Source organism: Bos grunniens, chromosome X, assembly GCF_055505025.1.
Source record: "Bos grunniens cultivar Pamir isolate PY7600 chromosome X, Bosgru_T2T1.0, whole genome shotgun sequence".
NCBI lineage: Eukaryota > Metazoa > Chordata > Mammalia > Artiodactyla > Bovidae > Bos > Bos grunniens.
In genome coordinates this window covers 6,849,849-6,877,356 of record NC_141194.1, presented here as the reverse complement: position 1 = coordinate 6,877,356, position 27,508 = coordinate 6,849,849, and the positions used below count along the sequence as shown (strand labels likewise).

General features: G+C 50.3%; 1 protein-coding gene across 4 annotated transcripts in view; it reads left to right on the top strand.

Moving 5' to 3' along the window:
- The window catches only part of GPR143 (G protein-coupled receptor 143), a 49,300-nt gene that overhangs the window by 5,662 nt on the left and 16,130 nt on the right, over positions 1–27,508 (top strand). For 2 of the 4 annotated variants that reach the window (XR_015159021.1, XM_086387926.1), the window contains exons 1-3: positions 22,322–22,425; positions 23,234–23,328; positions 26,118–26,210. Coding sequence is in view for 3 of the 4 variants with exons in the window: in XM_086387926.1 (XP_086244052.1) it covers positions 26,140–26,210 (71 nt within the window). In the remaining variant the exon portion in view is untranslated. Of the gene's footprint in view, positions 1–13,981; positions 14,265–22,315; positions 22,426–23,233; positions 23,329–26,117; positions 26,211–27,508 lie in introns of those variants that run through there. The other 2 variants (XM_086387927.1, XM_086387925.1) reach the window with 2 other exon arrangements.

The window sequence follows — 27,508 nt, the reverse complement described above, 5'->3', positions numbered from 1 at the left end:
ACATTCCTGGGATTACACAGTTGAGCCCGTCTGTCTGTGGTCCCATCACATGGAGGCTTCTGTATCACGTTTCACATATCATGACAAGACTGTCAACCATCCGTGGTGTGACATTACGTCTGTCTTGTGAATGAAAGGCATAGCCAAAATGTACCAACTTGCACCCCTTTGGGAAGCATTCAGTATGACATTGAGCCCATGTAGACTTCTGCTGGTGACAGCTTTCTTTTCTAATAACTAACAACTCAGGCAGAATTTCCCAGAGTATAGTGTGTTTGTCAGCATCTAGCTTTTCACAACAGGGGGCCAAAGTACTGGAGCTTCAGCTTAAGCATCAGTCCTTAAGCATAAGTCCTGAATATTCAGGACTGATTTCCTTTAGGATGTACTGGTTGGATCTCCTTGCAGTCCAGGGGACTCTCAAGAGTCTTGTCCAACACCACAGTTCGAAAGCATCACCTGATGTGAAAAGCTGACTCATTGGAAAAGACCCTGATGCTGGAAAAGACTGAAGGCAGGAGGAGAAGGGGACGACAGAGGATGAGATGGTTGGATGGCATCACTGACTGGATGGACATGAGTTTGAGCAAGCTCCAGGAGATAGTGAAGGACAGGGAAGCCTGGTGTGCTACAATCCCTGGGGTCACAAAGAGTCGGACATGACTTAGTGACCGAACAACAGGAATGTTGGTTTTGTTCTACAAAGAACAAAAGACAGAGCACATTTATTCTGTGGATTTTCTCAATTTTTGGACATTCATCTTCATTGCTTAGGCCTTGAGACTGAGCATCTATCCTTTTGGACTCTCTGAGCATCCAAACCTAGACATTTGATAGTCTCAGGAATGTGTGTTCCACCTTGTCAAGTCTAAGGTTTATTTCCTTTGATAGAGCAGAGATAAGTGAAATGAAAGTGTTCCTGCTTTCACTTATCAACAAGCAGAGCATCGGTCAACAAGGCGAATTGGACCAACTTTTAGAGATTTATGTCTGTATGTGTTCGTCCTCCAGTTGTGTCTGCTTCTTTGACACCCCTTGGACTATAGCCCGCCAGGCTCCTCTGCCATGGAATTCCCCAGGCAAGAATACTGGAGTGGATTGCCATTCCCTTCTCCAGGGGATCTTCCCAACCCAGGGATTGAACCTGGGTCTCCCACACCGCAGGCATATTCTTTACTGTCTGAGCCACCAGGGAAGAGATTCAATCAGTAGCTAATCCTCTTCATGAAATAGAGCACAGATTGTTTAATTTTTTGTTCTAACAGATGTATAACTATAAAATGTAATGAAGGATGGAGTTCCAGAATTTTCCTGGTATGTTTCAAATTATAGGGTCAAGTACCTTTAAGTTTAAGCTCAAGCATACTGAAACACCTTTTTCACAGGGCCAGCAGGAGGCCACGTGCCAGAAGGTGACTAAGCCCGTGGGTCGTGGGTCATAACTGCTGAGCCTGAGGGCCCTAGAGCTCCTGCACCAAAAACATGGCACCCCACACCTCTCCTGGCTGGTCCCCAATTGCTGCAACTAGAGAAAGCCCGAGAGCAGTAACGGAGACACCAGCGCAGCCAAAAAATATAAATCAATAAATTTTAAAAATATTATATCTGAGAAGGGCCAAGTTTCGTGCTGGCAACTAGAAGAGACTATATACCTGATTGGGCTTCCCTAGTGGCTCAGTAAAGAATCCGCCTGCCATGCGGAAGAGCGGGGTTCCATCCCTTCACCAGGAGGATCTCCTGGTGGAGGGCATGGCGATGCACTCCAGTATTCTGGCCTGGAGAAGCCCCATGGGCAAGAAGGCTGGTGGGCTACAGTCCATGGGTCACATAGAGTGGGACACGACTGAGCAATTAACAGCAGCCCTGGAGAGGACATCTCGTATGTTAACACCCATCTGTCCTGGCTCTTGGGAGCCCTTGCCTTGCTCTAAAATCTACTGGAGGAAGAGCCAGAGGCTGAGTCCTCATCTACAGAAGTGAATTCTCCTCTGAGCTCTCTGGCTGTTGGAAGAAAACATTTCTTTGGGGCTGTCAAACTCAGAATGGGTGACTTCAGAGAGACGCTTCTGTGTTGAGAGTCTTGGCTGTAAACCTTCTTTGGAAAGGCTCACAGAGGTGGTCAGATCCATTGACAACAATTTCTTCTTGAGCCACAGCTCCAAGTCTGCGCTTCTGTTCAGATCAGTTCAGTTCAGTCACTCAGTTGTGTCTGACTATGTGTGACCCCATGGACAGCAGCACTCCAGGCCTCCCTGTCCATCACCAACTCCCGGAGTTAGCACGCCAGGCCTCCCTGTCCATCACCAATTCCCAGAGTTTACCCAAACTCATGTCCACTGAGTTGGTGACGCCATCCAACCATCTCATTCTGTCTTCCCCTTCTCCTCCTGCCCTCAATCTTTCCCAGCATCAGGGTCTTTTCAAATGAGTCAGCTCTTCCCATCAGGTGGCCAAACTATTGGCGGTTCAGCTTCATCATCAGGCCTTCCAATTAACATTCAGGACCGATCTCCTTTAGAATGGACTGGTTGGATTTCCTTGCAGTCCAAGGGACTCTCAAGAGTCTTCTCCAACACCGCAGCTCAAAAGCATCAGTTCTTTGGCACTCAGCTTTCTTTATAGTCCAACTCTCACATCCATGCATAACCACTGGAAAAACCATAGCCTTGATGAAACAGACTTTTGTTGGCAAAGTAATGTCTCTGCTTTTTAATATGCTGTCTAGGTTGGTCATAATTGTCCTTCCGAGGACTAAGCTTCTTTTAATTTCATGGCTGCAGTCACTATCTGCAGTGATTTTGGAGCCCAAAAGAATAAAGTCAGCCACTGTTTCCACTGTTTTCCCATCTATTTGGTATGAAGTGATGGGACCGGATGCCATGATCTTAGTTTTCTGAGTGTTGAGCTTTAAGCCAACTTTTTCACTCTCCTCTTTCACTTTCATCAAGAGGCTTTTTAGTTCCTCTTCACTTTCTGCCATAAGGGTGGTGTCGTCTGCATATGTGAGGTTATTGATATTTCTCCCAGCAATCTTGATTCCAGCTTGTGCTTCTTCCAGCCCAGCGTTTCTCATGATGTACTCTGCATAGAAGTTAAATAAGCAGGGTGACAATATACAGCCTTGACGGACTCCTTTTCCTATTTGGAACCAGTCTGTTGTTCCATGTCCAGTTCTAACTTGCTTCCTGACCTGCATATAGGTTTCTCAAGAGGCAGGTCAGATGGTCTGGTATTCCCATCTCTTTCAGAGTTTTCCACAGTTTATTGTGATCCACACAGTCAAAGGCTTTGGCATAGTCAATAAAGCAGAAATAGATATTTTTCTGGAACTCTCTTGCTTTTTCGATGATCCAGCGGATGTGGGCAATTTGATCTCTGGTTCCTCTGCCTTTTCTAAAACCAGCTTGAACATCTGCAAGCTCACGGTTCACATATTGCTAAAGCCTGCTTGGAGAATTTTGAGCATTACTTTACTAGCGTGTGAGATGAGAGCAATTGTGCAGTAGTTTGAGCATTCTTTGGCATTGCCTTTCTTTGGGATTGGAAAGAAAACTGACCTTTTCCAGTCCTGTGGCCACTGCTGAGTTTTCCAAATTTGCTGGCGTATTGAGTGCAGCACTTTCACAGCATCATCTTTCAGGATTTGAAATAGCTCAACTGGAATTCCATCACCTCCACTAGCTTTGTTCGTAGTGATGCTTCCTAAGGCCCACTTGACTTCACATTCCAGGATGTCTGGCTCTAGGTGAGTGATCATACCATTGTGATTATCTGGGTCGTGAAGATCTTTTTTGTACAGTTCTTCTGTGTATTCTTGCCATCTCTTCTTAATATCTTCTGCTTCTGTTAGGTCCATACCATTTCTGTCCTTTATTGAGCCCATCTTTGCATGAAATGTTCCCTTGGTATCTCTAATTTTCTTGAAGAGATCTCTAGTCTTTCCCATTGTTATTTTCCTCTATTTCTTTTCATTGATCTCTGAGGAAGGCTTTCTTATGTCTCCTTGCTATCCTTTGGAACTCTGCATTCACATGGTTATATCTTTCCTTTTCTCCTTTGCTTTTCACTTCTCTTCTTTTCACAGCTATTTGTAAGGCCTCCCCAGACAGCCATTTTGCTTTTTTGCATTTCTCTTCCATGGGGATGGTCTTGATCCCTGTCTCCTGTACAATGTCATGAACCTCCGTCCATAGTTCATCACACACTCTATCAGATCTAATCCCTTAAATCTATTTCTCATTTCCACTGTATAATCATAAGGGATTTGATTTAGGTCATACCTGAATGGTCTAGTGGTTTTCCCTACTTTCTTCAATTTAAGTCTGAATTTGGCAACAAGGAGTTCATGATCTGAGCCACAGTCAGCTCCCAGTCTTGTTTTTGCTGACTGTATAGAGCTTCTCCATCTTTGGCTGCAAAGAATATAATCAATCTGATTTCGGTGTTGACCATCTGGTATGTCCATGTGTAGAGTCTTCTCTGGTGGTGTTGGAAGAGGGTGTTTTCTATGACCAGTGCATTCTCTTGGCAAAACTCTATTAGTCTTTGCCCTGCTTCATTCTGTATTCCAAGGCCAAATTTGCCTGTTACTCCAGGTGTTTCTTGACTTCCTACTTTTGTGTTCCAGTCTCCTATAATGAAAAGGACATCTTTTTTGGGTGTTAGTTCTAAAAGGTCTTGTAGAATGGGATTAGGGCTTTATAAAGGAGACCCCAGAGAGCTCCGTGAGTTTCCCAGGTGGTGCCAGTGGTAAAGAACCCGCCTGCCAATGCAGGAGATGTAAGAGATGAGGGTTCCATCTCTGGGTCGGGAAGATCCCCTGGAGGAGGGCATGGCAACCCACTACAGTATTATGCCCTGGAGAATCCCCATGGACAGGGGAGCCTGGCGGATTACAGTTCATGGGGGTCGCAAAGAGTCAGACACCACTCAGCGACTCAGCACACAGAGCAAATACATGATGGTTAAAAAAATATACATACACAGGTATATAAAGCACTACCTAACTACGCAGATCAATAGTCCTTAAAAAAGACAAGAGTACTTAGATGAAATTACTATTGCAAAAGTTTTCATTGATTTCTTTTTTTGACTAGGCAGTGTGGCTCCTGGGATCGTAGTTCCCTGACCTGGTGCCAAGTCGTAGCCAATGGACTGCCAGGGAAGTTCCAAGCATTTTTGCATTTTAAAGTACATTTTTAGAAAGCTATTGGTTATTTTTCAATGTTTTTTTTTTCTTTTAATTAGGTAGGCAATGAGCATGTATTTCTTGAGGGCTTTTGACTTGTCCAGCACCAGGGAGGACTTGCGAAGGAATGTAAAGGATGCAAGAAATATGAAACATTCACTCTGGCCATAAAGAAAACGTCATTAGCTTCCATGAAACAATGAGGGCACAATTAACGTGCAAAATGGCTTTTCCCTGCCAAAGGTTCATCCGCATCAGAGAAATCCAAGTAGAGAAGAAAAGAAAAAAGAAATAAATAGACCTCTGTGTTTCCTTCTCATCCACTTTTTTTTTCCTCTGAAAGGTTTGAAAACACATCCTGGAAGGAATGACTGAGCTAGTATGCTGCTGGCTGAGAGGAGGTGGGGTGATGGTTCAGGTGGGGACCCCAGGGGCAAAGAAAAGATTGTTCTCTGTGGCCAAGTTGCGAGCATCAGGACTTGGTGGCAGCCTAGCACATGAGCTCAGAGTTCATTTTGAATCTGTCCCGAGTCTCCATACCCCACCTCCCCTAGGGCTGGTGTATATCTCGGGGGTTGGAGGCCATCAAAAACAACTTCCTGGGTTTTTGGCTGAAGTTAGCTGAGTTGAGGGGCTCCCGAAGGGAATTTCAGGCAGACGCACACTTGAAGGGAGGCAATTATGAGTTTCATTCAGGCAGGTGGAATCTGAGATGCTTTCCCGATACTGTCTTACCTTTCCAAGGGCTGTAGTAATAACGTAACATCGCTAGTGAAGAGCTATTCTTTCCCTTCGGGAGGTCTGAAGTCTGGAATCAGGGTGTCAGCAGAAGGGACTTCCCTGGAGGTCCAGCCGCTAACACTCTGCACCCCCAGTGCAGGGGGCCCAGGTTCGATCCCTGGTCGGGGAACCAAGATCCCACAAGCCACAACTAAGATCTGGCGCAGCCCAATGAAGAATAGCCCAATCCGGGATTCTTGCCTGGGAAATCCCATGGACAGAGGAGCCTGGCGGGCTGCAGTCCACAGCGTGGCAAAGAGTCGGACACGACTTAGTGAGCACACACACATACATTTTTTAAAAAGGTGTCAGTGGGGCCATAACATGTCTGGAGGCGCTAGCAAAGACTCTGGTCCTCCCACCTCCCACCTTCAGATGGCTATAGGTGCTTCTTGTGATTGCCCTAAAGTCCCACCTGAAGAATCAACTATCACTTCTGCATCTCAAAATCCTTATTGTAATCACATCTGCAAAGAACTTTTTCTTTTTTTTCCAAATAAGGTAATGTTGACGGGTTTTCCAGGATCCAGACCTGTCATCTTTGGGGAACATTTAGTCAGCTTACTGGAGAAATGGAAACCACTCATAGGTGTCCTGGAAAATGAAGGGGACTTTGCCAGTTAGTTTGGAAGAAGCCTGGCTAAAGCCCCACAGCTGATTTCCACAGCTCCCCCTCATGAGGAGCAGGAGTCAGGCTAACAATCCACTGACCTCAGGTGGTGCTTGCAGAAGCCTAGTCCCCAACCTTCTGCCAAGGGAGGACTACCCCCCAGGGAAGCCCTCACATAAAGATTTGGCATGTCTCAGTCACTCAGTCATGTGCGACTCTTTGCCACCCCATGGGTTGTGGCCCACCAGGCTCCTCTGTCCAGGGAATTCTCCAGGCAAGAACACTGGAGTGGCTTGCCGTTTACTTCTCCAAGATCTGGGATATGTACCAGCAGAAGACCCAGATAGACATTTCTCCAAAGAAGACATACAGGTGGCCAACAGGCCACATGGAAAAATGCTCAACATCACCAATAAAAGGAAATGCAAATCGAAACCACCATGGGGTATTGCGTCACACCAGTCAGAATGGTATTAAAAAGTCTGCAGATAATAAGTGCCGGAGGAGGGGTGGGGGAAAACGGAACCTCCTACACTGTTGGTGGGAATGTAAGTTGATGCAGTTACTATGGAGAACAGTATGGAGGTTCCTTTAAAAACTGAATACAGGAAAAAAAAAAAATGAATACAGAGTTACCATATGATCCAGCAATCCCATTCCTGGGCATATATCCAGAGAAGAACATGATTCAAAAAGATAATGGACCAAAGTTCATAGCAGCACTATTTAGAATAGCCAGGACATGGAAGCAACCTAGATGTCCATCAGCAGATGAGTGGATAAAGAAGATGTGTGAAGTAGCCCCCAGCCTGGGCCATGGTCACCACCCCATGAGTGACCCTCAGCTGAGGTCAGGGTCTGGAGATCACAGCACTGGCCAAGGGGCAGGCTTGAGGCTCCTGAGAGCACAGGAGCTCTGACACCCACCTGGCACCCTTACCTTCATCCCTAGTATATTTGTGAACGTCTTTTTCAAATCTTGAACGCCTTCTGGGACCCAACCTGCCTGTAACTTGGGGATAGTTCTGCCAATGAAATTGCAGGATGAAAATGCAACACCGGGGTCATCAAGGCAGGTCTAGTGGAAACCAAGGCAAGCGATTTCGAAGCTGCAGAAAAAGATTCCACATGTGAGATTTCAGCAAGATAACCTCAAATGTACTGCTTTGCCCAAAGGCAGAATGAAATTTCTCCTCCTTCGCCATGATATCACTTGGGTGATTATGCAATAAATGCCTTTCTAGCTTCATATGGCACATTTTAAGGGGAAAAACAAAAACAGTGAGTGCACGTTCATTCAATAAGTTGTGTCCCACTCTGCGACCTTATGGACCGTAGCCTGCCAGGCTCCTCTGTCCATGAGATTCTCCAGGCAAGAACACGAGTGGGTTGCCATTTTCTTGTCTAAGCAATCTTACCGACCCAGGGATTGAAACTGCTTCTCCTGCAGACAGATTCTTTACCCCTGGGCTACCTGGGAAGCCAAAAAATCCAGTAGAGATACTTGTAGGAGATTCTTAGATAGGACTTCCCTGGTGGTCCAGTTGTTAAGACTCCATGCTGCCAATGCAGGGGGCACAGCTTTGATCACTGCTCAGGGGAACTCAAGGGCATGGCAACCCACTCCAGTATTCCTGCCTGGAGAATCCCATGGACAGAGGAGCCCGGCGGGCTACGGTCCATGGGGTCACAAAGAATCCCGACTTAGCACAGACACACAAAGTTTCTCCTTCTCACTCCCAGTACAGTCACAGCCACACACACACACACACACACGGCAAAAGGGACTGGTCATCTGTGTATCCTTAAAGCTGATAATTCAAGGGCTTCACAGGAAGCAGGACGCTGAAAAGGAAGCCTCTGCTTCTTTGGTGTTCGAGGGCTACTGCTTTGGGTGCTGGAAATTCCTCACTGGCCACTGGCCAAAACATTTCTTTCAACTGAGTCTATATGACCCCTTCAAGGAACGTAGAAGTATTTCACTAGCAGTAGAAATAACAGGGAGTGACGGAGGACTGCTGTCTGAAAGGTGGTGGAGTTTTTACTGCAAGGGAGAGACTTTTTCTGGCACACATAGCATGTTTCTAAAAGTCGGATAGGTTGTCATTCCTTACCTCTACACAATTACACTTGTAGAAAGCCTGCAGGAACTACTGTGTGATTGGCTTTTAAAACAATACAGTTGCTTACATTTCAGAATAATTTTAGATTGGGACTCACCTGGTGGTCCAGTGGTTCAGACTCTGTGTGTCCACTGCAGGGGGCATGGATTCCCTGGCAGAGAATGTAAGATCTCCAGGAAACTAAGCTCCTACTGCCCTGTGGTGTGTGGCTGTCTCCTTTTCTAAATAAAGCTTTATTGGTACCATGCCTCATCCATTCACTTACCTTCTGCCAGTGGCTGCTCTGGGGCTCCCAGGGCAGTGGTGGGTAACTGCCACAGAGACCATGCAGCTTGCAAAGGCTAAAATATGTACTGTCTGGCCTCTTCAGAACAGGGCTTCCCTGCTGGCTCAGCTGGTAAAGAATCTGCCTGCAATGCAGGAGACATGGGTTCAATCCCTGAGTTAGGAAGATCCCCTGGAGAAGGGAAAGGCTACCCACTCCAGTATTCCTGGGCTTCCTTGGTGGCTCAGCTGGTAAAGAATCCACCTGCAAAGCAGGAGACCTGGGTTTGATCCCTGGGTTGGGAAGATACCCTGGAGAAGGGAAAGGCTAACCACTCCAGTATTCTGGCCTGGAGAACTCCATGGACTGTACAGTCCACGGGGTTGCAAAGAGTCAGACACGACTGAGCAACTTTCACTTTCATTTTTCTCTTCAGAATAAAGTTCTCTGACCCCTTAATAGACTCAAGTGCTGTCACTAGTTTGAGAGACCGGGGTTACATACATGGTTCACTGTGGATATTCAACCAAGGGCATCGCAATGGGACCCAGAGACCGGAAGGGAAGAGCCACCACTTTCAAATCATGGGCCCCTTCAAGGGGCGGACTGACCCACACTTTCTCTGTGAGTGCCCTTCGGTCCCTCTGAGATGGAGCTGTTGCTCTGGTCTGTGTATCAGACACATGTTTCCGCCGAGTGTGCAACCAGCTGCACATAAATCTGTGTCATCTGCAAACACGAGTTCTCGCCACAAGCCAAGCCCTTGAGGTTCGTGTGGATTTCCTATCACCTGCTCATGGCTGCTTCTATAGCAATATAGCAGTCATTTTGAAATTAGTGAGAGTCTGTGGTTAGTGAGCAGACTGCCTTTTTGTTAGATATCTGAGCTCTGACGTCAGAGCACGTGGCTGCCCAGAAACAGTCATCTCACTTTACTATGTTACTATACTGTGCAGCAAGGAAAAGGAAATGGCAACCCACTCCAGTGTTCTTGCCTGGAGAATCCTGTGGATGGAGGACCCTGGTGGGCTGCCGTCTATGGGGTCGCACAGAGTCGGACACAACTGAAGCGACTTAGCATTAGCATACTATGCTGCAGAAAGAAACATAACATTTAAATGAAGGTTGAAATACGTAATGTGTGTATATGTGTCAATGGACACGTGAGTTTGAGTAAACTCCAGCAGTTGGTGATGGACAGGGAGGCCTGGCATGCTGCAGTCCATGGGGTAGCAAAGAGTTGGACACGACTGAGCAACTGAACTGAACTGATACATGTGTCCATCCTATAGACCTCCCTGTGGAGCCCTATACCAAGGTCACAGACATGGAGCCCTTGGACTAAGGTCACAGGATAAAAATCTCTGGAACTGATCATGTCCTATAGCAACTATTGCCCTGAGCCTCCAGATCTAAACTGGCCACTTTCCTGACCCCATGTGAGCTAAAATACCCACTCTGTTATCCACCCAATAGCATCCTAGGGGGTTCTCAAGTGGCACTTGAGGTAAACAAACTGCTTGCCAATGCATGAGACATAAGAGACTCGGGTTTGATCCCTAGGTTGGGAAGATCCCCTGGAGGAGGGCATGGCAACCCACTCCAGTATTCTTGCCTGGAGAATCCCAGGGACACAGGAGCCTGGTGGGCTACAGCCCATAGGATCACAGAAAGAGTCGGACACGAGTGAAGCAACTTATCACACACAGCATCCTAACCAATCACCTAATGCCACCCTTCTAGTAGGAATTTTCTGTCTTAAGGCTATAAAAATGGGCTGCTAGCCAATCAAAGGGGCTGGCTCTCCTTGACCGGCCCCCTGTTCTAAAGGCGTCTCCCTCTCTGATAAACTCTCCTCTCCTCTCATTCTGCCTCATCTCTGAAAACTTTTCCAGCCCGTGCACAGACCACCACACTCCCCCAAAACACACTTCCTTCAGAGTGCAGTGACATTCAGATGCCATCACATCTGAGACCACCTGCGACCTGCCTCCAGCCTCTCAAAAGTGGACTTCTTCTTGCTTCGAGATGCTGAGTCACAGAGAGTACTTCGGTCTGTCTGACCCCTTTGCGGACACTCACATTGACGGGGCGGTGAACCTCGTATTCCCTGCTGGAGCTTAGGGAGTGACCTGCCTGGATTGAAGTCTCAGCTCTACGACCTCTGTGAGCTTGGACACGTCACATGTCTTCTGCTGCCTTGGACAGAAACTAGAGATAGAAAGGTGAGCCACCAGGATAGGGGGTGCCAGTTAAGCCAGACTTGAAGTTATCCAGTGCAGCCAACACTGCACTGGAAGGCAGTCGGATAAGGATACTCGCGTTAGCTTGGGTTCCTTCTTTGTCTCTGGACACAAACCCCACCCTGTCCTTTCCAGCCTGGGCTCGTCTCTTTGGAGGCTGAGAAATGGAGCTCAAGACTTAGTCAGATGGCTCCAGCATTGAATGTTCTGCTGACTGCTCTCTTAGGCACTATTTCTCAAGCCATCCATTTCTGCTATCTCTTCAGAACAAAGACTGGGTTTCCTTCAGGAAGCCAAGTCAGGTGAGGTTAATTCCCCACAAAAACCACAAGTCAGACTCTTTGGCTTCTAACTCTCAGTAGCTCACTCATAGTCTGACTCTTTGTGACCCCATGGCCTGTAGCCTGCCAGCTCCTCTGTCCACGCAATTCTCCAGGCAAGAATCCTGGAGTGGCTAGCTGCTGTTCCCTTCTCCAGGGGATCGTCCTGACCTCTGATGGAACCCTGGTCGCCCGCATTGCAGGCAGATTCTTTACCTTCTGAGCCACTAAGCCCAGGTTCAAAACCCACCCACTGTGTGCAATATTTACAGAGCTACTGAATTCCCCCGGGGTGGGGGTTGGGGGGCAGAAAAAGAGTTGCATGCCAAGCTGTAACCCACGACAACACTTTTTTATCCGCTTAAAGCTCTGTAGGCAACCTTGAGCAGTTTTGTCCGTTCTGGAGACACTGGGCAGAAACAGAGGCCGAAATGCAGTGACTCTGTTGCACAGATCCACCCCCCAAATCTTTGGCATCAGGGCAAATGGACAAACGCGGCATTTCCATCTTTTAAGGCACGTTCCACACACGATCTTCCAAAAGAATGTTCTGCTTTCCAGGAGCCAAGGAAATAGAAGATCAACTGTTCCAAACAGGTACTGAGATCTCCACTCTCTGAAGGACTCAGGGTCTTGGGAGTAGTCCTATGATGGTTTGTCCTGTGTTTACAAGCAAGTGCATACTCTCCAAGGGTGGTTAAAGTTTCAACACCATCAGTGTGTGTTCTGACTTCTATCAGAGCAGCTGCCCCTGCTTCCAGACAAGCCAGCCTGGATCTTTCTGAAGTGGTAGCGTTTGCAGCTCCTGGTTAGAGGCCCTGCTTCCATCTCGCAGTGACCTCCCCTCTGCCTTCCACCCCAACAGAAGCCCAGTCCTGTGGTTTTCTAGGAGGAAGGCTGAGGAGCTGAGGCCAAACTCTGGCTTATGTAAAACTGCAAAGCTGGTGGTGGAAATGGAGATGAGCCTCTGGCGTGGGAGACGGTGGAGGAAAAGCATAGGGATGCCTTACATCTGGTTGGAAAAATTCTGAGACCTCATGTTTACTGCTGGGAGGAGGTCAAAGACTGTCTGCTCCTGGCTGCAAATGGACCTGTTAAATTTCCTGATGGTAAGTATGATGGAGCTGGTGTTTTTCTTTCTTTCTTTTTTTTTCAAATTTTGATTAGTGAAGAATCTGCCTGCAATGTGGGAGACCTGGGTCCGATCCCTGGGTTGGGAAGATCCCCTGGAGAAGAGAAAGGCTACCCACTCCAGTATTCTGCCCTAGAGAATTCTATGGATAGTATAGTCCATGGGGTTGCAAAGAGTCTGACACGACTGAGGGGCTTTCACTTTCACTTTTAGTAAAGCCATAACTTAGATGAGGCTCTTAGATTTTCAACTTGAAGACTTTTTTTTTTTTTCAAGTCCACTCAATATATTACCAATAGTACTAATATCATTTTGAAACTATTATGCGTATAGAATTAAGCATGACTTTCAATGTTTAATGCAGTTCCTCTAAAAGCAGTTTGGCTTCCCTGGTGGCTAACTTGGTAAAGAATCCACGTGCAATGAAGGAGACCTGGGTTCAATCCCTGCGTCCGGAAGATCCCCTGGAGGAGGGCATGGCAACCCACCCCAGTATTTTTGCCTGGAGAATCCCATGGACAGAGGAGCCTGGCGGGCTACAGTCCACGGGGTCGCAAAGACTCGAACAGGAATGAGCGACTAACACACTTTAAGAAAATCTGAATAAACTTGAACTTTTTTTTTTTTTTCCTAAAGAGAGTTACTCTTGAAAGCTAACATACAATGTCAAAAATCTAACCTTACATGGTTGAGATGAGTAAAAATTGAGCGGACCTGAAGGTATAAAACGTGTGTGTGTATGTGTGTGTGTGTCCAGTTTGGCAAAAGAGTTTCCCCTTTCTTCAAAGTTTTGTTGATTCCAAGCAAAAGTCCTAGCTCTGTGGGGTGATTTCCCTGGCGGAGGGGGGCCACAGAAAAGCAGTATTTTCATGCTAATCACGGCAGGGTCACTGTTTATGAACTGGCAACGGATCAAAATGAAGGATGTCAGAGACTCAGACTGCTCAGACCTGGCAAGAGCGCGTGGTTTCTGGGGGAGATGGGTTAAGATGAGACAGCACTGTCGAGGGCTCCGGGTTCTGGAGAATTAAGCACCCCCGCCCCCTCCCCCTCCCGGGAAGGCCTGCTGACCGGCAGGAGAGCGGACTTCCCGACCCTGAGCTCTCTGCCCCCACCCCTCCTCCTCGTTACCAAGCATCACCCTCGTGAGGCCTCGTGGCGTTCCGCGCTGCCCTCGCCGAGCCTGGCGCCTTTTCTGCCAGCGCGGGGCGGGGATCAGGCGGGGGCAGCGGGGAGGCCCAGGGCACATGACGCCCCCTCCCCGCGGCCCCCGCGCCCAGCACATGACTCAGGCCGGCAGGCAGACTCGAGCCACGCGCGTCCCCAGCACGACCCATGGCCTCTCCGCGACTAGGCACCTTCTGCTGCCCCACGCGGGACGCCGCCACGCGGCTCGCGCTGGGCTTCCAGCCGCGGGCTTTCCACGCGCTGTGTCTGGGTAGCGGCGCGCTCCGCCTGGCGCTCGGCCTCCTGCAGCTGCGGCCCGGGCGCCGGCCCGCGGGCCCCGGGATCGCCTCAGCCTCGCCGGCGACCTCGGCCCGCGTCCCCGCCTCCGTGCGCATCGTGCGCGCCGCAACCGCTTGCGACCTGCTTGGCTGCCTGGGTGAGCGCGCGAGCCGCGCGGGCGAGGGTGGGTGGGGAACCCGTCGGTGTTCGAGTGAGGGCGCCCGGTCCGCGGGTGGGGACCCCTTCTTGGGAGGTGAGGGCGCACGGCCGGGGACCCCTCCGTGCGTGGTTCAGGGCCCGTGCGTACTGCACTGATGGAGACCCCTCCGCGCGCAGTTGAGTGCGCGCGGCCCGCGAGTAGGGCTCCCTCTGCGGGTGAAGACGTTGGGCCCCTAAGTAAGGGCGCGTCTATGCGTTTTTTCAGGGCGTGCCTAGGTGCGCGGTTGAGAACCCGCGGCCCACGGGTGGTCCTCCGTGGGAGTTTGACGGGGTGAGGCCCGCCACTGGGGACCCCTTCATGGGAGTTGTGGGCGCACGGCCCGTCGTAGGTGGGGACCACTGAGTGCGCGGTTGAGGGCGCGCAGCTCAAAGGTGGGGACCCCTCCGTGCGCAGCTGAGCGTGTGCGGCCCGCGAGTAGGGCTCCCTCAGTTTGTGGGTGAGGACGCCCGGCCCCCAAGCAGAGACCCGTCTGTGCGTTTTTTCAGGGCTCGCCTACGTGCGCGGTTGAGAGCCCTGCGGCCCCACGGGTGGGCCTCCGAGCGAGGTTGACGAGGTGTGGCCCGCCACTGGGGACTCCTTCGTGGGAGTTGGGGGCGCACGACCCGTCTTAGGTGGGGACCACTGCCTGCGCGGTTGAGGACGCGCGGCTCTACGGTGGAGACCCCTCCGTGTGAAGGTGAGGACGCCTGGCCTGCGAGTAGGGACCGTCTGTGCGTTTCCTAGGGCACACGCACCGCGGGTGCGGACCCCTCCGTGAGCAGTTGAGGGCCCGCGGCCCGCGAGTGGGGATCTTTCCGTGTGTGCTTGAAGACGCGCTGCCCGCGAGTGGGGACCCCTTCGTGCGCGGTTGAGGGTGCACGGCCCACAGGTGGGGACCACTGTGTGTGCAGTTGAAGGCACACGGCCCGGGGTGGGAACCCCTCCATGCCCATTTGAAGGCCCATGGCCCACGAGTGGGGACCTCTCTGTGCCCAATTTAGAGCGCGCGGCCCGCGAGTGGGGACGCCCTTCGTGGGAATTGAGGGCGCACAGCCTTGTGGTGACAACCACTCCGTGCTCGGTTGAGGGCACATGGCCTGCCGGTGGGGTCCCCTCCATGTGCAGGTGAGGACGCCCAGCCCACAAGGAGGGACCCATCTGTGCGTTTTTCAGGGAACAAGTACCGCGAGTCGGGACCTCTCCGTTCCCAGTTGAGGGTGCGTTGCCGGCGAGTGGGGACCTCTCTGTACGCGGTTAAGGGCGCGCACCCCGCGGGTGCAGACCCCTCTGTGCGCGGTTGAGGGCGCACAGCCCATTGGTGGGGACCACTGTGTGCGCAGTTGAGGGCCCGTGGATGCGGGTGGGGACCATTGTGTGGGCAGTTGAGTGTGCACGGCCCGCGGGTGGGGTCCCCTCCGTGTGTGGGTGAGGACACCAGGTCCACGAGTAGGGACCCATCTGTGCATTTTCCAGGGGTCGATTACCATGGGTCGGGACCCCTCCGTGCCCAGTTGAAGGCCAATAGCCAGAGAGTGGAGTCCCCTGCGTGTGCGGTTGAGGGCGCACGGCCTGCAGGTGGGGACCACTGCCTGCGCGGTTGAAGGCACCAGTCCGCGGATGGAAACCTCTCTGTGCCCAGCTGAGGGCGAATGGCCTGCTAGTGGGGACCTCTCTGTGCCCAGTTGAGAACGTGTGGCCCGCGAGTGGGGACGCCCTTCATAGGAGTTGAGGGCACACAGCCTTGTGGTGAGGACTACAACTCTGTGCGTGGTTGAGGGCACACGGCCCACGGGTGGGGAGCCCTTGGTGCTCAGTTGAGGGCACGCGTACTGCGGTGGGGACCCCTCCATGCCCAGTTGAGGGCCCAGGAGTGGGGACCCCTCTGTGCGCAGTTGAGGGCGCACGGCCTGCGGGTGGGGTCCCTTCCATGTGCGGGTGAGGACGCCCAGTCCATGAGGCCCCTTCCGTGTGTGCTGAGGGCACGCTGCACGCTAGTGGGGACCGCTCCCTGCGCAGTTGAGGGTGCATGGACCGCGGGTGGGAACCACTGCGTGAGCAGTTGAAAACACACGACCCAGGGGTCTGCGAGTGGGGACCTCTCTGTGCCCAGTTGAGAGCTCGTGGCCCATGAGTGGGTCCTTCATGGGAGTTGAGAGCGCATAGCCCTGTGGTGAGGACCACTCCGTGCGCAGTTGAGGGTGCACAGCCCACAGGTGGGGAACTCTTGGTGTGCAGTTGAAGGCACGCCTACAGCCTTGAGGACCCATCCATGTGCGGTTGATGGTGCGTGGCCCGTGAGTGGGAACCCTCTCTGTGTGCTTGAGGGCGCACTGTCTGCGAGTGGGAACCACTGCGTGGGCGGTTGAAGGCGCACGGGCTTGTGGTGGGGACCACTGCATGCGTGGTTGAAGGCACACGGCCCGTGGGTGGGAAGCCCTCCGTGTGCAGGTGAGGATGTCAGGCCGCGAGTTGGGACCCGTCTGTGCGTTTTCCAGGGTGCACGTAGTGCGTGTCGGGACCCCTCCATGCCCAGTTGAGGCCCGCGGCCCTCGAGTGGGGATACCTCCATGTGTGTTTGAGGGCTCACTGCCCGCAAGTGAGGACGCCTCTGTCCGCGGTTAAGGGCGCACAGCCCAGGGCTGGGGACCACTGCGTGCGCGGTTGAGGACACCTGCCCTGCGAGCAGGGAGCTGTCTGTGCCTTTTTCAGGGCATGCGCACCTCGGGTCAGGGCTCCTCTGTGTGCTGTTGAGGGTGCGCAGCCAGCGAATGGGGACCTCTCCTTTTGCGGTTGAGGGCACACGGCCCGCGATGGGAACCCCTCCATGCCCAGTGGAGGCCGCGGGGCCCTAGAGAGCCAGGATGGGGACCCCCTTCCTGGGAGCTGAGGGAACACGGCCCTCAACTGGGGAAGCCTTCGTGTGCAGGGAAGGACACCCGTCCCGGGAGTCGTGTGCATGGTTCAGGGTGTATGTACCACGGATGGGGACCACTCCTTGCATGGTTGAGCGCGCCTGGTCTCCGGGACTGGGGGACCCTCCATATGCGGGTGAGGACGCCAGGCCTGCGACCCGTTTGTGAGTGGTTGAGGGCGCCCGGCAGGCAGGTGGGGTCCCCTCCGTGCAAGGATGAGGGCACCCCGCCCACAGGTGGGGACCCATCTGTGCGTGGTTGAAGGCATGCAGCCCGCAAGTGGGAAGCCCTGGGTATGAGTGGGGGTGCCCAGCAGTCGGGTGGTGCATGTTTTAGGGCCTGTGGCCCATGAGTGGGGACCCCTACGTGTGCAAATGAGGATGCCTGCCCCAGGGAGCGGGTACCGCTTGTGCGTGGTTGAGAGCGCCTGGCCTGCGGGTGGGAGGACTGATCCAGAGAGGGCTACCCAGGGACACTACGAGGACGAGTGGATTCTGCAATACAATATGGGTAAAAGTTGCTTCCGGAGACTTCTTTTTTTCTTTTCTTTTTTTTAACACTTTGATGTATTTGTTACTGCTCTTACTAGGGAAACTTTAGGCAGTGCTGTGAAGGAAAACACAGAAAATACAACGGTTCCATGATCGTTGTACCAATGAGAGACTAGTAGTTAATATTATCAAGCCTGTGCTCACATACATGCAGTTGTTTCCAAACCGATTTAGCAGGATCAGGAAGAAAACTCCATATATATGAGAAAAGTTTTATTTCCTTTTTTATCTATGTATCTAAATTTGGGTTTTCTATCACAGATGTGCAAACTTGTAGTCTCTAGGCTAAATCCAGCCTGCTTTTCTATGTACAGCCCATGAGTTAAGAATGTTTTTACATGTTAAAGTGTGTTTTAAAAATCTACCAGGGGGCTTCCCTGGTGGCTCAGACGGTAAAGCATCTGCCTGCAAGGTGGGAGACCCGGGTTCAATCCCTGGATCGGGAAGATCCCCTGGAGAAGGAAATGGCAACCCACTCCAGTACTCTTGCCTAGAAAATTCCATAGAGGAGCCCTGTGGGCTACAGTCTATGGGGTCCCAAAGAGTCAGACACGACTAAGCAACTTCACTTTCTCCCTTTCTAAGAGGAGAGTGAAAAAGCTAGCTTAACACTCGAAGCCTAGAAATCTACAGAACAGGGACTTCCCTGGTCGTCCAGTGACTCAAACACTGTGCTCCCAATGCAGGAGACCTGGGTTCGATCCCTAGTCAGGGAACAGGATCTCACATTGCGGCAACTGAGACCTGGCCCAGCCAAGTAAATAAATACTTTTAAGAACATCTACAGAACAATGCTATTTCAGACATGTAAGCATTCTGTGAAATGTGAATGTCAGCGTCCGTAAGTGGACTCTTATGGGGATACAGCCGTGCCCTGCACTTGTGCACTGTTGGGGCAACATCTTCCACCCACCCCATTTCCCCACGAGGGCCGAAATGAGTGTTGCATAGAGAAACATAGAGAAAGTGTGGGCCACAGACCCTAAAATATTTTCTCTCTGATCCACTACAGAAACTTTGCTGACCCCTGCTTTCAACCCTAGCACGGCACGTTTTACAAACTCCAAGCTCGATACTGCTGACCTTTTAAACTTTTTTATTTTGGACTTTATTATATATATGCAAATGTAGAGACTGTATAAGAAGCCGCCTGTTCTCATCACCTAGCCTCCTCTATACTTCATCCCTGTACCCCACTCCGCATTGAATTAATTTGAAGCAGATCCCAGAGTTTATATCATTACATCCAACACAAATCTCAGTATGTAACTGTAGAAGAATTCAACCTATATATAATTATATACATAATTGTAATATATGACATGTCCATTGTAACATACTGTATACTACATGTGTGTGTATGTTAGTCACTCGCTCATGTCTGACTCTTTGCAGCCCCATGGACTGTAGCCCGCCAGGCTCCTCTGTCCATGGGATTCTCCAGGCAGTAATACTGGAGTGGGTTGCCATTTCCTCCTCCAGGGGATCTTCCCAACCCAGGGATCAAACCTGGGTCTCCCACACTGCAGGCGGATTCTTTACTATCTGAGCCACCAGGGAAGCCATATACTATATGTTACAATATTATTATATATTACAATATATAATGTATTTAATATGTTATATTAGTGAAGTGAAATCGCTCAGTCATGTCCAACTCTTTGCGACCCCATGGACTGTAGCCTACCAGGCTCCTCTGTCCATGGAATTTTCCAGGCAAGTGTACTGGAGTGGGTTTCCATTTCCTTCTCCAGGGGATCTTCCCGACCCAGGGATCGAACCCGGGTCTCCTGCATCACAGGCAGACACTTTACCCTCTGAGCCATCAGGGAAGCCCAATATGTTATATTAAGTGTATATTTAATATAGTATCATATTATAATATGTAATTATGTATATATATATATATATCACACTGATATCATTGCCACCTAAAAAATAAGGAAAACCGATTCCTTCATGTCACCGCTACATGTTCAGGCATGTCATACATGCCAGTTTTCCGTTCGTTAGTTCAAATCAGGATCCAAAGAGCGTCCGTGTTCTGTGAGTGCTGACGGGTGCTGGCCATGTTGGAATCATCTGCTCTTGAAGGAGAGGCTCTGATGGTATTTGAATGGCTTCCACCTCCGTGTCCTGAGGGTGTCGCAGCAGCTTCTAGCCCACCTTGACCAGATACCTGGTGGATGTGTTCCAGGGGTTGGCTCCCCTGTTCCTCTTGCTGTTTTGTGCTTGGAGACACTCAAGAATCTTGACTCCAGACACATGCTATGGAACTTGTAGTCACTTTTTCAGACTGGAGTAAGACAGGAAGGAATACGTCCCTTTCTGTTAGCGACAAAGCGAGTGTGGTGCAGGATAATTAAATTTTAAAAAGTTGGTTTTCTCCCTGATTCTGCTGAAGCATTTGGGGGAAGCATCTTAATAGTTTCAGTAACTTGAATATCTGGAGATAGAGTTGCAGCCAAACATCTTTTGGGGGGTGGGTCAGGAAATAAGATTGGTACATCCTTTCACCTTTTGAAGGAAGGTACATGGCACTGTGGGCAAATGAGCAGAAGCAGGAGTCAGGGCAAGGCAGGGGGTGTCTGGACCTCCTCGCTGAAAAATAACAAGCACAGATGCCAAGGTGTCCCTGGTGGTGCAGTGGTAAAGGACCCGCCTGCCAATGCAGGGGACGTGGGTTCGATCCCCGGTCCAGGAGGGTCCCGCGTACTCCAGAGTCTGTGAGCCACAACTGCTGAGCCTATGCTGCAGAGACTGGGGTCCATAACATCTGAAGCCCACGACCCACCTAGAGCCTGTGCTCCGCAACAAGAGATGCCACGGCGATGAGAAGTCCACATACCACAATGAAGAGTAGCCCCTACTCTGAAACTAGAGAAAGCCTGCGAAGACCAAGTGCAGCCAAAATAAAGACAAAAAGAAATACAGATGCCTATTGCATGGAATGTGATTCCGCTCCCCCACTAACCCACCCACCCCCCGGAGGATTTTTTAAAATCTTTTTTTTTTTCCTGGACAAATTGCACAGCTTGTGGGATCCCAGTTCCCTGACCAGGGATTGAACCTGGGCCATGGAAGTGAAACCACAGAATCCTAACCACTAGACCACCAGGGAAGTCCCGCCCCAGTTTTGCTGACACTTCACTGACATACAGCACTGGGAAACGTTTAGATATCCAGCACAATGACTCACATTTACCATAAAATGTTTCCTAAACACCCATCACCTCATATACATGCAAATATATATACATATGGTGTTTACTGAGCTCAAAGCAGATCTCCATAGTGAAAACAACAAAGCACTATTTGGAAGAAAACGTCATTTCTGTTATTTGCACTTAAGAATGAGAAGCGACATCTTTAGGATTTTAGTGTCCATAATGCCCTTTGGTGGTGTAGGACACAGTGTATATCTGGTTGCCTATTTTGAAGTATATGTTTTGTATGCCAACTACACACATTATGCTAGTATACAAGTCTGTACTGTTCATTTCCCCTTGAGCATTTTGTGTTATACACTGTACACTCAAACAGATGCTATCCCAAACCTCACAACCCTATTATATACGTCGAGTGTGGATACTGATTATAGGCGAATTAGATATCTGGATCTAAGAGCAAGGAACACTCCCAAATAATAAATGTCAAAAGTAGATTACAAGAGCTAACTTGTGAAAATCTTCAATTTTATTAAAAAGAACAGAAGAACTCTCTTCCACAACTTCAGAGTAAGCTTTTTCGGGACTTCCCCGGTGGTCCAGTGGTTGAGAATCCACCTTGCAGTGCAGGGCACACGAGTTCCATCCCTGGTCAGGGAAGATCCCACATGGCATGGAGCAACTAAGCCCATGCACCACAAGTACGGAGCCCACGAGCCATGACTACTGAGCCCAGGTGCCGAAACTACTGGAGCCCAGGTGCCCTGGAGCTGGTTCTCCGCAGCAAGGGAAGCCACAGAGATGAGAAGCCCAAGAGTAGAGGCCCCTGCTCGCGACACCTAGACAAAGTCCTGTTAGCAGCAACAAAGACCAATCAATAAAATAAATCAATACATCCTTTTTTAAAAAAATTAAAAAAGAAAGAATGTGCTTTTTTTCAGTCATTCTTTTTTTTTTTTTTAACATGAGGACTAGTTAAGCCGGACACTAAAAATACAGTCAAGAAACACACACTGTTATTCACACAGTTGCTTCTTAGAGGCAAATAAACGACCAACCAAAATAAGGAACATGACTCTAGCTGATGTTAGTGGAAGTGGAAATCAAAGCGCCGGGGATTGCTCTGCAACCATAATCCTTATCTTCTGAGTCTTTTTTTTTTTTTTCTCCTCTGTCTCTCCTGTACCCACCAACATGTGTATCTTTCATCTCTGCCTCCCTCACATCTTTCTCTCTCCCTTCCTATCTTCTATCCATCCATCCTTTCATCTGTCCATGTGTCCATTTGTCCATCCATCATTTTTACAGTCAGCAGGCCCCCTTTAGGTCTGAGTCAGGAGCGGACACAAAGAAAGCGTTATCACCTGGTTGCCCCTTAGGTATCGCGGTCCGATCTGCGGTGTGGTTAGGGTTTCCGAGTTTCGTGGACGACATCTCTGCCGTGAACAACACAGATGTGTGGCCTGCCGTCTTCTGCGTGGGGAGTGCAGTAAGTGTGGCTTCCCTGGTCACCCTCCCCACCCCTTCACTCCCCTCTGTTACACTGAGTCCTCAAAGTATGGTCCTGACCCTCCCACCAACCCAGTGAGGTTTTTACAAAAGCTCAGAGACCCCCACCCTTAGCCCACTGACCAGGGACCCTGTGGGAGGAAGGCCTGTCTGTGATTTAACAAACCCTCCAGGGGTCTCTGGAGCTTCCCAGGTGGCTCACGGGTGAAGAACCCGCCTGCTAATGCAGGAGGTGCTGGTTCGATCCCTGGGTAGGGAAGATCTCCTGGAGGAAATGGCAACCCACTCCAGTATTTTTTGCCTGGAGGATTCCATGGACAGAGGACCCTGGGGGGCTACAGTCCACAGGGTCGCAAAGAGTCGAACACCATTGAAGGCACTTAGCATTGCAGCACATCCCTGCCTTGCTCCCCCTGGGAAGGTCCTTCTTGCGCATCCTCTTTCGTCCTCAGCAGAAGCGCATCTGGTTCAAAGTGCCTGGCCAGGCCTTTCATCTCTGAGCCCGTCATCTCTCTGCCTACACATGTGAGCATCAGGAGGGGCTTGCTGGACCAGTCTGGCTGAGCAGACCGGGAACCAAGGCACCCGCCTGCCCCCAGGCCACGTCCCAGCCTAGGCTTCCAAGGGTGGCCACGTGTCTGCCGAGGGCTTTCAGGGACACGAGATGACATCAGGGAGGGGCGGGGCCACCCGGAGCCCGCCCCCAGGGGCTGGGATGACATCAGGGGTGGGGCGGGGCCACCTCCAGCCTGCACCTAGGGGCTGGGATGCCATTCTTCTGATTACAGCTCTGGATCCAGCTGCTGTACAGCGCCTGCTTCTGGTGGTGGTTCTGCTACGCAGTGGATGCCTACCTGGTGATCCAGAGGTCGGCTGGACAGAGGTATTCAGTGCGAGCGGCCGGGTTCTTCTGCTCTAGCTCATTGCTGGAGGGGAAGGTTGGAGAGGCCACGAGCACTTATTTCTGTAGGGTAGACACGGAAAGTGAAAGAGGAGAGCGAAAAAGTTGGCTTAAAGCTCAACATTCAGAAAACTGAGATCATGGCATCCGGTCCCATCACTTCATGGCAAATAGATGGGAAAACAGTGGTAGACTTTATTTTTGGGGGGGCTCCAAAATCACTGCAGATGGTGACTGCAGCCATGAAATTAAAAGATGCTTACTTCTCGGGAGAAAAGTTATGACCAACCTAGAGAGCATATTAAAAAGCAGAGACATTACTTTGCCAACAAAGGTCTGTCTAGTGAAGGCTGTAGTTTTCCCAGTAGTCATGTATGGATGTGAGAGTTGGACTATAAAGAAAGCTGAGTGCCAAGGAATTGATGCTTTTGAACTGTGGTGTTGGAGAAGACTCCTGAGAGTCCCTTGGCCATCAGGGAGATCCAACCAGTCCATCCTAAAGGAGATCAGTCCTGAATATTCATTGGAAGAACTGATGTTGAAGCTGAAACTCCAGTCCTTTGGGCACCTGATGCAAAGAGCTGACTCATTGGAAAAGACCCTGATACTGGGAAAGATTGAAGGCAGGAGGAGAAGGGGACGATAGAGGATGAGATGGTTGGACGGCATCACCGACTCAATGGACATGAGTTTGAGCAAGCGGGAGTTGGTGATGGACAGGGAGGCCTGGCGTGCTGCAGTCCATGGGATCTCAGAGTTGGACACGACTGAGTGACTGAACTGAACTGAGACACAATCCATCAGAACCTCCCAGTGGGCACTCCACCAAGAAATGTCTAATGCCAGCTCGTTTTTATGTAAAAGGCAGAAGGCACAATCAAAACAGCAAGGTATTCTTGCTGGGCACCTGAAACATTGTAAGTCAACTATATATATATATACACATATATATATTAAGAAAAAATAGCAAAATATTCTCCAGGTGCCCCCCCAACCAAAATTGAGGATTTTAAAACCATGGAAATAAGTAATTCAGTAAATTTCATATTTGGAACTGGACAGATGCTAGAAAAGGATTGGCATGATTATAAAAATTCTGATGGTATCTAAAGGTATAGGAAGAAGTTCTAAGAAGTGTGTATGGATGTGTTATGCTAAGTACAGAGCCCAAGATTTCTGGTGCTGGAGAGGGGGCTGTCTAGGAGGAATTACACAGTGGTTAGTGCCTTGGCCCCAGTGGGTTCAAGTTCCTGACCCTCACTCACTCACCTCAGTCACTGAGTGACTGTTGGCAAGTTTCTGAACCTCTCTGGATCACCTGCAAGCCTTACTGACTCTGCTCCTTTGGGGGGACAGGGTGGCTTGTGTGGGTGTACAGAGATGAAGGATGGGGATGGTTAAGGATGTAAGGATGGAGGTGGTAAGAGTGTAAACTCTGCAAGGAATGATCAAGGGTGGCAGTGGAGAGAGATAGCAAGTCTCTCAGCTCTCCTGGAATGTCAGATGGCCACCCACTTCTCAGAGACCTTCTTTGTGGTTTGGACTGAGCATTAAGACCCTTGCATGTTGGGTACCCAGATGACTTCAGGAAGGACAGAGGCTGGGAACCTCTTGCTACTGGGAGAGCTAGGTCCCTAGGAGGAATTATGCCAGCTCATTTTTATAAAAGGAAGAAGGCACAATCAAAACAGCAAGGTATTCTTGCTGAGCACCTGAAATGTCCATCCCTTCTGTCAATCTTGAGAGCCTTCAGTTCAGTTCAGTTGCTCAGTTGTGTCCGACTCTTTGTGACCCCTGCAGCACGCCAGGCCTCCGTGTCCATCACCAACTCCCAGAGTTGACTCAAACTCATGTCCATTGAGTCAGTGATGCCATCCAGCCATCTCATCCTCTGTTGTCCCCTTCTCCTCCTGCCTTCAATCTTTCCCAGCATCAGGGTCTTTTCCAATGAGTCAGCTCTTCGCATCAGGTGGCCAAAGGATTGGAGTTTCAGCTTCAGCTTCAGTCCTTCCAAAGGATATTCAAGACTGATTTCTTTTAGGATGGACTGGTTGGTTCTCCTGGCAGTCCAAGGGACTCTCAAGAGTCTTCTCCAATGCCACAGTTCCAAAGCATCAATTCTTCAGTGCTCAGCTTTCTTTATGGTCCGACTTGCACATCCATACATAACTACTGGAAACACCATAGCTTTGCCTAGACGGACCTTGAAAGCCTTAGGTTAAGGGAAACAAACCAGACACAGAAGGCCACATTTTTTACACTTCCACTTGGATGAAATGTCCAGAATAGGCGAATCCATAGAGAGAGATGGTAGCTGAGTGGTTGCCAGGGGCTGGGGGTACAGGCGTGATGGGGGGAGACCCCCGAATGGGTGTGGGTGTCCTTTTATGGGGATGAACATGTTTTCAAACGGGTCTGAGGTGGGGCTTGCATGGCACTGTGGATATCCTAAATGCCGCTGAGTTGTTCACTTTAGAATGGTGACTTTGATGTTACATGACTTTCACTACTCAGCACTAAGGGGTGACAATACATACACAAGTGGGCACAGCTGTGTGCCAATAAAACTTTATTTACAAAAGCAGGCAGAGGGCCGGATCTGTACGGAGGGCTGTGTTTAAACAAATAAACAAACAAAACAACCTCAGAGGCACAATCAGGGGGCTACTTGCTGAGAGTCTGCTCTGCATGTGTTTTACCGCTGCTCGCAGAGTGCGGGACCGGGCAGGTGCTGGACCTGAGGTTCTGGACCTGTATTCTCTCTCCCCCAGCACCATCCTGCTGTACCACCTAATGACCTGGGGCCTGGCTGCCCTGCTGAGCGTGGAGGGCGCCCTCATGCTGTACTATCCTTCCATGGCCAGGTAAGCCGGGGCTCCCCCAATGCCTGACCCCCGTGGGGCGTCCTCCAGCAGACATGCCTGGGTGCTGACCCCATGTGGGTGGGCGGGCCTTCGTCCAGGATCCGTGCAGCTGCGAGCACGTGCCTGGCTCCTTGAGCCAGCCAGGGTCCCCTGCTCCTGCCCATCACGTGTGTTGGGTTGGTGCTGTGCCCAGTGTGGATACAGAGCTTGCAGGGCACCATGGGTGTCCTAAATGCTGCTGAGTTGTTCACTTTACAATGGTGACTTTGATGTTATGTGACTTTCCCTACTCAGCACTAATGGGTAAAGCAACCATAGACAATACATACACAAATGGGCATGGCTGTGTGCCAATAAAACTTTATTGACAAAAGCAGGCGGAGGGCTGGATCTGTACTGAGGGCTGTGTTTAAACAAACAAACAAAAAAAACAACCTCAGAGGCACAATCGGAGCTGGGGGTGCATCTCTGCTCCCTACACACCTGTGATGGCTCTCTCCTACCTGCTCTTGATTTTTTTTTAATCCTTCAAACCAGCTTCCTCTGGGCACACAGGTGAGTTGAACATCCCAGGGCTGAGTTCCAGATGTCTGGGAGACTCAAAGGGTTGCTTTTAGAATAGCTCATTTTCAGCCTCTGCTGTCTGCACTTTTTTTTCATGTCTCCATCCTGTGCTCTTCTGAACACACGCTGGGAGATGTGGCCTCTGAAACTGTCTCAGACATTTCTTTGAGTCTGAACCCCTGCCCTTTACCATTTGTAAAACCTCAAGGTCTCTCTAAGGAGATATATTCTACATTTTAATGGAAAACTGAAAATCAGACGTTGGACACCATCTCTTGGTGATTTTAAGGTGTTGTAGACCCAGGGAGGGGCTTCCTGGGTAGCTCAGCTGGTAAAGAGTCTGCCTGCAATGCAGGAGACTCCAGTTCAATTCCTGGGTTGGGAAGTTCCCCCAGAGAAGGGATAGGCTACCCACTCCAGTATTCTTGGACTTCCCTGGTGGTTCAGACAGTAAAGAATCCGCCTGCAATGTGGGAGACCTGGGTTCAATTCCTGGGTTGGGAAGATCCCCTGGAGGAGGGCATGGCAACCCACTCCAGTATTCTTGCCTGGAGAATCCCATGGACAGAGGAGCCTGGCGGGCCACAGTCCATGGGGTTGCAAAGAGTTGGACACAAATGAGCAACTAAGCACAGCACAGCACAGACCCAAGGATCAGTACAGCATGGCCCATAGTACAGATCCGGCCCTTTGCCTGCTTTTGTAAATAAAGTTTTATTGGCACACAGCCATAC